The sequence below is a fragment of the Culex pipiens genome, unplaced genomic scaffold (assembly GCF_016801865.2).
Source record: "Culex pipiens pallens isolate TS unplaced genomic scaffold, TS_CPP_V2 Cpp_Un0003, whole genome shotgun sequence".
In the NCBI taxonomy this organism is placed as follows: Eukaryota; Metazoa; Arthropoda; class Insecta; order Diptera; family Culicidae; genus Culex; species Culex pipiens.
Window position 1 is genome coordinate 1015782 of NW_026292820.1, and position 13147 is coordinate 1028928.

General features: G+C 38.3%; 1 protein-coding gene across 3 annotated transcripts in view; it reads left to right on the forward strand.

The window, feature by feature from the left end:
• LOC120429090 (GTP-binding protein 1) overlaps positions 1–13147 on the forward strand; it is a 60378-nt gene that overhangs the window by 39081 nt on the left and 8150 nt on the right. For 2 of the 3 annotated variants that reach the window (XM_039594253.2, XM_039594252.2), the window contains exons 3-4: positions 6662–7185; positions 9118–9501. In XM_039594253.2, coding sequence (XP_039450187.1) covers positions 6662–7185; positions 9118–9501 — 908 coding nt within the window. The remainder of the gene's footprint in view (positions 1–6661; positions 7186–9117; positions 9502–13147) is intronic. The other variant, XM_039594254.2, reaches the window with a different exon arrangement.

Sequence of the window (13147 nt, forward strand, 5' to 3'; positions counted from 1 at the left end):
TGTAAATCATATATCCGATGTATTTCTGCCAAACGTTGACTTAAAAACTACCCGAACTAAAAATAGTTATATTTGGTTCTCTTTCTATCGCTCTCATACTTCGCTGGCCCACTGCCTGAGCCTCGACCTGAACAAGTTGATGCTTTAGCCGCTCGTTTATAAAATGCGAAGATGGCTCAGTCGGCAGCGGGTAGCAGCAGTAACACCGAACATCCTACCCGTCGTCCGTTCGATTCCAGTCCAGCGTTATTCCACTTGGCCGTCGACGAGAAAGCGTCCCCTACCTGTGAAACAACTTTTTAAAATCGGAATTTCCTTTTGCTGCCCGCTTCAATAATTTTAAAATAGAACATAGGCCACACCCTTTTCCTACTGCAATCCAAGTCGAGCTTCTCATTCCCATTGGCTTATTAGATTTAGTTGATTTGAACTAATGTAAATTCCAAAAGTAATGTAAATTCCAAAACTAATGTAAATTTTCAAAACTAATGTAAATTTCCAATGAATCTAATGTAAATTTCCGATGAACCTAATGTAAATATACATCATTTATCATGATACCTTTTGGTACATGATAAATAATGTAAATTCACAGGAATATTTTTTTCTGTGTAGTTGTATTGCGTATCATGACTCTCGATTTTTTTTCCTCCGATATCAAAAATATATAATAAATATGTGGAAAAACGGGAAAAAATTAAAGCAAAACTCAAATAAATTAAATGTTGAGCCCATCTTTCTGCAGCCGACTGCCTAAGATTAACCATTTCAAATAATTTAAAACTTATAAAATTAATAAACGAAAGTGGTCTTAACAGCAGTATGTACTTGTTCGTGAAATCTACGTCGGTCGTTTGTTCGATATAACCATTCGTTTCCCGCGAAAATACCTTTTAGCATTATAGCTCGTAAAGCACGGTGACAAATATTGTTTCAACGCGATTGTTCAAGTCCTTCAGATAACTCATCAGTAATTAATTGGTCGCTAATCTTATAATAATTTAAAAGTATAAATAGTCTCAGGTCAACTCTAAGTAAATATGTTACGCTGAGTATAATATTTCACCTTTTAATTACACATAATTTTGATTCTATCTTTCCACAGCCGGCTGTCTAAGATTGACTCATTTATGCTAAACTCAACAGCAAATAAACGGGAATAGTCTCATCCGCAGCATCCGATTGTTTGCCTTGAGAATAATACACCACCCTATTAAACGAAATTTATTGATTATTGGGTCACATCATCATCTTCTATGATGAATCCTGGCCATTACCCTTTCCCACTAACAAAATCCCAAGTAGAAGTAGTTTTCCGGCACACGCGGGGGTGTGGATATCGTATAGAACCCACCCTTGGTAGCAGCCTGTGCTAACTAACATTCCCGTCCCAATCCCCCCGAGATCTACAAACTGACATGGCGGGCGCCGTTGGTGGCCAATGACTGTTACCTATTTGTTCCAGATCTAGTTTTGATGATCTTGATGTTTTATCTTTTCAGCGCATTCATACATGCTGTTGATAAGGGAAACACCATTAGATCGTTGAAGCGTATGATCGTTGAATTGATAGGATATTACGGTCCTGTTCAGCAACGGAGAAGGACAACCATGGGTGGTCTCTCATGCTCATGCTCATGCTCAATTTATTCTAGAATGTTTCCCAAACCCTTGAAGAAATTTGGCACAACCCGCCGGTTCTGTCGTTTCTTCTATTTGGCAGAAACTTCATCCGACTTGTCCAAATACGATCAAAAACCTGATCCCAAACCTCCCAGCTCCAAAAAACGGTCGCGTAAAGATCCTTCATCTTTTTTACAAATACTTTGTCCCAAAAGTAAGGTCCCCCACTTCAGTAACCCACGACGGATTCCTCCTTATAATGTACTCTAAGATCTCCTCTCGGCAGCACCGAACTGGCCTGCCGGTCCATTGAGTGATCAATCGCTTCCTGCATAATTCCGTGCAACTGGCGCAATCTTCTCCACCAAAATCATTCCCGCAATCATTCAAAATGTAATCGCCAGAAGCCCCCTCCAAGCCAACGAAAGTCACCACTCCGGGAGAGCTTTGAAACCGGATGTAAGTTTGGTGCTGCCCTGAAGAATAAGAGAGGATTTTCGATTAATTTATTCCAGAACGATTCTCAAGCCCTGGAGGAACTATTTCTCAACTTGCCGGTTCCGTCGATTTGTTGGATAGGTTTGGCGGGTTTGGCAGAAACCAAAATAAACAAAAAAAAGTTGTTACATTTCTAGACGTCACACCGACGTTTTTTTCAAGATGATTCATGTTAGGGTGGAAGAGCGTAAGTATTAGGGTGGTCCAAATCCGGACTTTTTTGGGGCTACCCCCTGAAATCAAAGATTGACCCATCACTAGGCTAAATTCCAAATTTGAGCTCATTCTGACCACGGGAACCCCTCCCTCCAATCGCTTAAAGTTTGTATGGGAAAAATCGTCAAAATGTATGGAGAAAAGCAACTGTTTTACTTTTTTACCTGTAGAAGGCGCCATAATTATCCGATTCTTACCATTTCTCAAATGTAGAACCTTCATTAAATTTAGAACAACTTTTTTTCCGGAAGACACCATATTTTTAGGATTTTTTCCCGCGAAGTTATTAGCGCCCAAAACTGACCTTTTTTGCGCGGTCAGCTGTAAGGGGCTACCTAACAACGATGTTTATATCCAATTCGTACACGCACGTGCTCTCTCTCAGGTTCAAACTCTCTCACGAGCTTGCTCGCCTGCCTGCCTGCTTGTTTACCTACAAGCGCGCGCTGTTTCTTTGCTTGGACTTTTGTCGTCATCGTCGTTTTCGTTTGCTATCCGCTGCGCTGCGTTCTTGACATGTTTATTATAATTTTGAACTAAAATAGCAGGTTTGCTTTGAGTTATAAAATTTAATGTAATATTTGATCAACAAAACGAAAAAAAAAAACACAACAATAGATATCATAATATAAGAGCGTGTGAGAGAGAATACAAATTTGATGAATTAGTTCATCCATGAATCTTCATCTGTTCTGATCCAAACCTAATTGCAAACGTTTTGGATTTTAATTTATCTGCTTTTGTTACAAGAAATACCATGCAGTTTTTTTAGATAAAAAAGGAAGGAATTTTCTTTAGATTTTTTAAAACTGAATCCAAATGAGTATCTTAAAGGAAGGCCGCAACTACTAGATCTGAAGGTAGTTAACGATTGTGCAGAAAGAGATGTTTCCTGAATCTAAAAATTCACAGGTAAACTGACAAAAAATGATAAACAGTTGCAATATTTGTTGCAGGTGGTCTAGGAACACAGAAATAAATTTCCAGAAAGAATAAAAAAATAATTTTAGAGAGTATGAATGAAAATTTGCAGCAATAATTGTAAAATTGCCTTGATTTGTACTAAACTATATTTTTGTTAAAGTAAACTACCTAAAGGAACAATATGTATATTACCTGAAGATTTTTTTTTAAAATAATTGAATCATTATCATGTTTCTTTAGCATATACGAAAAACTGCATGTAATGCTTGGAAAAACAAACAAACCCTGTTCTCATGGCATTTGCTGTATTTTTTAATCGAGCCTAAGCTGTCTTTTCTTTAAACTATTTTTTTTCAGCGCAGTTTTTTTTTAATTTTTGTCATAATTTAAGAATCTATATGGGTCATTCCACCCGAAGCGGAACAGCACTTGAAAATTACCATCTCCGATTCTGCTCAAATTTGGCAGAGCTGTTGAGACTATCAAAACATGCAAAAATCCCGAATTTCATCCAAATCGGACCACCCCCTCCATTTTTGTACCCTCCCAAAAAATCGACTTTTTGGCGATTTTTGAGCAAAACCCCTATCTTCAAACGTCGATAACTCAGGAACCGCAAATCATAGAGGGTCGGTCTTAGACTCAATTTTGAAGGAAATTGGACGTAGAATCCATTTCCGTGATCAAAATGTAGGTTAAAATATGTTTTCTACCTGTATTGCGCAATTGAAAACTTTAAATGGCCGTATCTCAAAACAGCCCTATTTATTTTTTAAATTTGACCTCACCATCGTATTCCCCGGCCAATTTTACATAAGAATCACTTATCGACAGAAAGGAATATGTTTCGTTCCAGAGAAATCGAATTTTAAAGTTTTGAGTATTTGAGATTACCTAAATTAGCTACACTCGCCGCATCTGCTAGAAGCACTTGGGCGCGTTGATCAATAATTACTACCTGGTGTTCTGTATGATGAATTATTTTTATTTTTTTATACGATTTTGAGATAATTAATCCCTTGAACAATCTTTTTTTTGTTTAAGAATTAATTATTGGGTTATTTTAAATGCATTGTTTTTCCTGATCTCAGTGTCTTTGAACCATATTAAGTAAATTTTGAACTTTTAATATTTATTTGCAAATGCTACAGCGTTTTTACAATATAATTTTATCATTTTCATATCATTAGGAAAAATATGAAAATAATATAATTTCTTTTTTTTCTAATTCCTAATTTCTTCTTTTATTTAAAGCAAGAATAAATGTAGAGCTGGCTGTAGTAGATGAATATGGGCTCATGGGTTGCCATGTGCGGTAGCGAAATAGTGCCATTCAGCAAAAACTTCAAAATCTACCATACGGTTTGAAAGATTGATCATATAAAACCGATTTTTTATATTGTGAGCCAGTTTCATCTGAATAATTGATAATTTTTTTTCAATTCTGATACATTTAATTTCAAAAACAAAAACATATTTTTCTGATACATGTGGACACAGCTGCATCGTCTTCCAAGATTTCGAAATGATTGACAAACAAAAAAAATCAAAAACAAGAAACCAACACAACTGAATTTGATCTTAATCAGATCATAAATCAAATTAATCTTTGTGATTTTCTCACATTTTTCAGTTTTATACTTTGGCGTCATCCATAAAGTATGTCACGCTCTAGGGGGGAGGGGGGTCTGAGCAAGTGTGACATTGAGTGTTGTAAGTATAGGAAAAGTGTGACAAAGGGGGGGAGGGAGGGGGGGGGGGTAAATTTTGGCTGATTTTAGCGTGACGTACTTTATGGATGAAGCCTTTCTTTTTTTTCCAGAAATCCTCCTCCTTAATTCTGCTTCACGAGAGTTTAATTCATGTTAATTCATAATTTTTAACACGATAATGTATCGTACACTTTTTCTTAAGAAGTGTTACTTACAAGATCAATTGCAATTTCCTGCTAGCTCTGTGTGAATTCCATTCTGCCCTGTATTGCGTGTCATTCTTGCTCTGTCCTGTGGGCTAGCACATAAATGCACCGTATACTTTTTTTTAATTTAAGATTATACAGCAGTTTCCTACTAATTAATTAATGATTATTTGGGATGAAATCTTATTTCAATAAATAACCAGGTAGCAGTTATTGATCAACGCGCCCGAGTGCTTCTAGCATATGCGGCGAGTGTAGCTAATTTAGGTAATCACAAATACTCAAAACTTTAAAATTCGATATCTCTGGAACGAAACATATTCCTTTCTGTCGATAAGTGATTCTTATGTAAAATTGGCCGGGGAATACGATGGTGAGGTCAAATTTAAAAAATAAATAGGGCTGTTTTGAGATACGATTATTTAAAGTTTTCAATTGCGCAATACAGGTAGAAAACATATTTTAATCTAAATTTTGATCACGGAAATGGATTCTACGTCCAATTTCCTTCAAAATTGAGTCTAAGACCGACCCTCTATGATTTGCGGTTCCTGAGTTATCGTCGTTTGAAGATAGGGGTTTTGCTCAAAAATCGCCAAAAAGTCGATTTTTTGGGAGGGTACAAAAATGGAGGGGGTGGTCCGATTTGGATGAAATTCGGGATTTTTGCATGTTTTGATAGTCTCAACAGCTCTGCCAAATTTGAGCAGAATCGGAGATGGTAATTTTCAAATTTGCATTTTTTCTTGCACACTTCAGGTGGAATGACCCATATGCAAAATATATTTCAAAACAATCCTGCTATTTTAGTTGAAAATTATAATAAACATGTCAAGAACGCAGCAAACGCAAACGAAGACGACGACGACGACAAAAGTCCAAGCAAAAAAACAGCGCGCGCTTGTAGGTAAACAGGCAGGCAGGCAGGCGAGCAAGCTCGTGAGAGAGTTTGAACCTGAGAGAGAGCACGTGCGTGTACGAATTGGAAATAAACATCGTTGTTAGGTAGCCCCTTACAGCTGGCCGCGCAAAAAGGGTCAGTTTTGTGCGCTAATAACATCGCGGGAAAAATCCTAAAAATATGGTGTCTTCGGGAAAGTTGTTCTAAATTTAATAAAGGTTCTACATTTGAGAAATGGTAAGAATCGGATAATTATGGTGCCTTCCACAGGTAAAAAAGTAAAACAGTTGCTTTTCTCCATACATTTTGACGATATTTCCCATACAAACTTTAAGCGATTGGAGGGAGGGGTTCCCGTTGTCAGAATGAGCTCAAATTTGGAATTTAGCCTAGTGATGGATCAATCTTTGATTTCAGGGGTAGCCCCAAAAAAGTCCGGATTTGGACCACCCTAGTAAGTATACTAACATTATTTAATTATACTTATTAATATACTTAGGTAAAGTTCTAAGAGTTTCCAGCCCCTTGATTTATATGCATTTTCGATGATATGTTTTAACAATAGTTGCAACTTTTTACAGACGGCGGTGAGAGCGGCTTGGATCCTGAAGAATATGCTGCGTCACTGGCAACTCTGCAAACTCTGGTCGAAATACTAAATGCCGACTGTGTTGAACTGCGAACCCGAAAGGGAGAAAATGGAATGACCGGACAATATCTGGTGCGCTCCAAGGTCGATGATAACGATTTCACCGAGATCCGCGTAGCTGTAGTGGGAAATGTGGATGCTGGAAAATCCACTCTCCTAGGTGTGTTGACACATGGTGAACTGGACAACGGCCGCGGTTTCGCTCGACAACGTTTATTTCGGCACAAACACGAAATCGAAAGTGGACGGACAAGTTCTGTTGGAAATGACATTCTTGGATTCGATAGCGTGGGTAACGTGGTAAATAAACCCGATCACGGAACTCTGGATTGGGTGAAAATTTGCGAAAAATCTGCCAAAGTTATCACATTTATTGATCTCGCTGGACACGAACGATATTTGAAGACAACGGTTTTCGGAATGACGGGTCACGCTCCAGACTTCGGGATGTTGATGGTAAAATATGCTTGATTTCCTTTAAGTCCAAATCGGGATACCCCCGTTGCCTTTCTTCCTGGTATCAAGAGTTGAACCATTACTAGGCTAAATTTGAAATTTGATTTTAGAAAAAAAATACATAAAAAAAATCATATTTCCGGAACGACCTGCAACGTATAACAAATCAACTTTGGACTATCAAATATCAAATAGGGACCATCCATAAACCACGTGGACACTTTTTTGGGAATCTCAACTCTCCCCCCCCCCCTTCGTGGACAATTCTCCATACAAAAAAAATCTTTTTTGTATGGAGCGTGGACAATCGCTTAGCCCCCCCCCCCCCCTATTATTTTGGCCAAGGAACCCCCAGAAAATTTTTGAGCCCGATCGGAGAACTTTTTTTTCGGTTTAGGCTCTTTTCAAATGGAATTGCTGTATATATACAGCAATTCCCCACGAAAACAGCATGGATAAAAACAAAAGTGCTCGGATCGGGCTCAAAATTTTTCTGGGGGTTCCCTGGCCGAAATAATTAGACCCGTATTTTTTTGTTTGGCCATTAGGGTGACCTACGCCGTGTTAGGGTGGTCTGAAAAATGGCCATTTTCGTCAATTTTCGCAAAAACCACTTTTTTCAAAAAATCATAACTCCTCGCAATTTCAACCGATTTCAATTGTCTTATACTCAAAAGAAAGGTGATAAGTTGGCCTTTCAAAGAAAAATAGTAAGAAGTTTCAAAAATCTAGCCTAACATATGAAAAGGTCGAATGAAACTTTAAAATGCCGTTTTGACGGTGTCTGGACCAAAGAGCCTATGTCTGGAAATATTTTTATCGGATTCCCCGGACATTTTTACATAACATACTAAAAAATGGGAGGAGTTCATTAACAGGATTACGAGATATGATTTTTTGAAAATAAAATCCGTGTTTTTCGACGCGCCGCGCGCAAAAACCGGAAAATGACGAAATCGGCAAAAAATCTACTTTTTTCACTAAAACCGCGATAACTTTAAAATTTCAGCGATGACCTATGGATGTCTGGGTACCAAAAGTTGCGTCTTTTAATTACGAAATTTTTGGTATATATATATCCGCTATGTTTTGAAATTTCTTACAGTTTTTTTTATCAAAACTAGTGTTGGGCAAAACCACTCATTTCTGTGAGCCGCTCATTTTCGTTTGCTCATTTAAATTATTTATATTTAAATTACTCATTTCTGCTGTTTTTCCTATTAAGTCCAATCAAATATTGTTTCTCCATTGGATCTAGATTTTTATGTTTTTTTTAGCTTTGTGGCTGTTCTGAATGTTTTTTTTTTTTTCAATCAAAAATTCGGTTTTCTTGTAGTAATGCATAGAAAACATCAAAACATCCAACATCTGTTGAAAATCCAATGGCTGCGTGCTTGTCTTAGCTGGATTTGCAATAAGAAATTCCGCGGGATTTTTCCAAAAACACTTATAAATGTAACCAGCAAACTGGTAACGTTAACTGAAAAAACTTGTGAATTCAATAAAGAATTAATTGAAGTTACCAATAAATTGGTAAAGCGAGCCTGATTCTAAAACTGACTGCCTGTTCAATAAAGAATTAATTGAAGTTACCAATAAATTGGTAAAGCGAGCCTGATTCTAAAACTGACTGCCTGTTTTTTTGACCAGAACATTAGTAAACTCTACCTTTTTTGTTGGTAAAAATCACATTTTTTTCGACCTGACTTGAGCTGTCAATCTTAACATTTTTTTTGAATTTCCAACTAAAAAAATACCAGGTCATCAAATGAACAATTTTTTTGAAAATTTTAACCAGTTTTTAGTAAGTTTTGCGAGAAACCTCCTCTCCGTGTGTGTAGCAATGAGTCAAACTTTTATTTCAGGGGGTAGCGTCGAGGGTACCCGGATTTCAACCGCCTTTTATGTCAATTAATGCTTTAAATGTTACAGATTGGAGCCAACTCAGGAATTGTGGGCATGACCAAAGAGCATCTTGGTTTGGCTCTAGCTCTCTCTGTCCCGGTGTTTGTGTGTGTCACCAAAATTGACATGTGTCCGCAACAAGTTCTAAAAGACAATCTAAAGCTACTCTATAAAATCCTTAAGTCCCAAGGATGCCGCAAAGTCCCAGTCATGGTGAAGACGAAAGATGATGTTGTGCTCAGTGCAACCAATTTTGTTTCGGAACGTCTTTGTCCAATATTTCAAGTCTCTAACGTTTCCGGCGAAAATTTGGATCTGCTGAAGATGTTTCTTAACTTACTTGTTGTTCGATCAACAGGGAACGATAACCTACCAACGGAATTCCAGATTGACGACACTTATGCAGTCCCGGTAAGTGAGCTCACGTTAAAAGGTCCCCAGTCAACTAAATAGGAATTCTGAAACGGAATTCAATTCGAATCGTTTACGAATTCCGTTTCAAACGCGACAACCATCAACCGGTACACGGAATCGGATGTTGCGTTTGAAACGAAATACGTAAACAATTCGAATTGAATTCCGTTTCAGCATTCCGATTAAGTTGACTGGAAAGGGACATACACATAAAAAAATATATGCAATTTGAATTTTGTTAAGGCTTGCCTTAGATCACAACCAAATTTCCTACGAGCCTAAGCCATCGCACAGTGGGAAAAAAGGACCCAAAAAATTACCGCAACAAGATTTCGCGCAAACCATCGATTGCTATACACCAAAAGCTTCGTTTTTGCACCAGGAACAATAATCCGATGAAAAATCGCACTGCACGGACCAGTGGCCGGAGTACAGGCAACCGGAAGATCCGGATTTTTGGAAAAAGTGTCAGATTATTCCAATTGTGAACTGATAAGCTTTCTTCTACCATGAATAGTCACGCAAAACAATACTAGAATAATATTAAATACCATAAGACCCATCGGAACCGGTTCCACCGATCTCCGGTGGCCACATCCGGAACCGCATTAGGAAACAGCGTAAACTAGTCATGCGACGTATCAAACTTCTTGATTTTGGATGGAGAGTATCCTTAAAATGTATTTTTACCTCCGGTGACCGGTTCCCAGGTTCTTCGGTGGCCACATCCGAAGATCATATTCGGCAAATTCTTGAAACCACTCTTGCGACATATCAAACTTCATGTTTTTAAGAGAGGAGTGTATAACTCATGTCCCCATCCAAAATCAAGAAGTTTGATACGTCGCATGACTGGTAAACACTATTTTCGAATGCGATTCCGGATGTGGCCACCGGAGATCGGTGGAACCTGTTCCGATGGGTGCTATGGTATTTAATATTATTATAGGATTGTTTTGCATGACTATTCATGGTAGAAGAAAGTTTATCAGTTCACAATTGTAATAATCTGACATTTTTTCCAAAAATCCGGATCTTCCGGTGGCCTGTACTCCGGCCACCGGTCCGTGCAGTGCGATTTTTCATCGGATTATTGTTCCTGGTGCAAAAACGAAGCTTTTGGTGTATAGCAATCGATGGTTTGCGCGAAACCATGTTGCGGTAATTTTTTGGGTCCTTTTTTCCCACTGTGCATCGGCTGGTCACACCACAACATTTAAAGCCTCGTCGGCTCAGGCTCACCAAGAGCCGTGAGTCATTGCTCACCAAGAGCCGTGAGCCAGGTGAGGCTAGCCGAAATGAACCATTGGCTTGAACTTGATCAAAAGACGGCGAGCTCCGTAAATCTTCTACTTCTTGTTACTACTACTTCTACTATTTGTTACACCGTTACATTGTGACACCGTAACATCAATACACCGTAACATTGTTGCACCGCAATATAGTTACGGTGTAACAAATGAACCGTCTTTCGCTGACCTTCGTAGGCGGTTCGACTCTTCGGCTTCGTGCCGGTTCCGGGTTGATGGACGACCAGCGGGCGTTGCTAGCTCCAACGGGCTGGCGTCTTCCCTCTTTGACTTATCGGCAAGCCCCGGAGTCCACCGATTTGGGCTCGCCGAGAGTGGTCCCTCCTTTGCGTTGAAGGCCAGTGGCCTGAGGGTGGTCGGCCTTGGTGGTTATGGCGCGGGGGAGGCGCAAGACGACGGGTTGGGGTCCTGTTACGTTTAGACGTAAGCAGATGCGCAACGCGACTTACTAAGCCTAGGCCGACCAATCCAAGACACGGCACTTTTCACACACAGAAAAAAATTGTGTAAATTTGGAAGGTGTAATTTTGGAAGGTTAAATATTACCTCTTTTATGATGGAATTTTACCTCAATTTAGACTGAAAAAGTGACATTACAACAGAATAGTGGTAAAATTACACATTTTTAGAGGTAAAATTACACATTTTTTCTGACATAAAAGATGTACCCCTTCCCAGATGTAATTTTACCATGATTTTTTTTTCTGTGCAGTTGATACATTTTTCTTGGGTCGCTTTACACTCCATCACGCAATGATTTTCGCTGCAAATCGGGCATATCTCACTTTCCACATTGCAATCAGCACCTTTATGATTGAATCCACAGCACTTGAAACAACGCAGAACGTCCACACCGTCGAAAACACGGCAACGGTCCCATCCAACGTTGAGTTTTTCCAGCTCCATCACCTTAAAGAATGTCGCAGCGTCCAGTTCCACACAGAAAAAAAAATCGTGGTAATATTTCATCTGGGAAGGGGTACATCTTTAATGTCAAAAAAAATGTTTAATATTACCTCTAAATATGTGTAAATTTGTATCATATATGATATAATTTCACCTCATATAATGAGTAAATTTGCAACAGAAAATGCTCAAAATTGCAAACGAATGTCGAAATTTGTCTCTAAAAATGTGTAATTTTGTGCATTTTATTTGGAGTTAAGCGGATAGGTATAGAACTGTCTTCAGTTGAAAGGAGTATAAACAAACCTTGCTTTATGAAAAAATACTTTATTATTTCAGTCAATTTTGAATATTTAGGGCCACATCACTACCGTGATTCCAGTCCTAGCCTGGTCAAATGAACGGCGCTGTAGGTGGTAGACTGGTACGTTAGGGTGTAATATCAAAATCGATTTTCCAGCACAGCATTATTTTAGTTCCTTTTGGGGTCCTAAACAACTCCCCAAAGTTTGGGAACGATTGGTTTAGTCCTCACTTTGCGCAAAGCGATTCAATTTTCCATACAAATTTGTATGGGAAAAATCATTTTTTTGAATTTTGATATTTAAAAAATCCAAGTTTCACGCTATACTAAAACCGGATTCATATTCGGATGCTCCGGAATGTGCTCTACAACTTTCCCGAAGAGAGTATGGTGCTAACTTGCTTCTATAAAAAGATATAGCGTGTTCAAAACTCGTCTAAAACGTGTTTTTTGATCGAAAATCACGTTTTAGACGAGTTTTGAACACGCTATATCTTTTTATAGGAGCAAGTTAGCACCATACTCTCTTCGGGAAAGTTGTAGAGCACATTCCAGAGCATCCGAATATGAATCCGGTTTTGATATACACAGAAAATAAATTCATGGTAATATTACATCTGGGAAGGGGTACATCTTTTATGTCAGAAAAAAGGTGTAATTTTACCTCTGGAAATGTGTAATTTTACCACTTTTCTGGTGTAATGTCACTTTTTCAGTCTAAATTGAGGTAATATTACATCATAAAAGAGGTAATATTCAACCTTTCAAAATTAAAGCTTCCAAATTTACATTATTTTTTTCTGTGTAGCGTGAAACGCGGATTTTATAAATTTCAAAATTAAAAAAAATTATTTTTCCCATACAAATTTGTATGGAAAATTGAATTGCTTTGCGCAAAGTGAGGACTAAACCAATCGTTCCCAAACTTTGGGGAGTTGTTAAGGACCCTATAAGGAACCAAAAAGTTGCTGTGCTAGCCAAATTTGGACAACTTTATTTTTTTCCATACAACCATATTACACCCTACTGGTACGTCCTTTGGCGATTGGCCCTGCGTCGGTTACGAGACCAGTACCAGCTGCTTGTCAACTCGCGATCCGGTTCCGGATCAGTCGAAGAATTT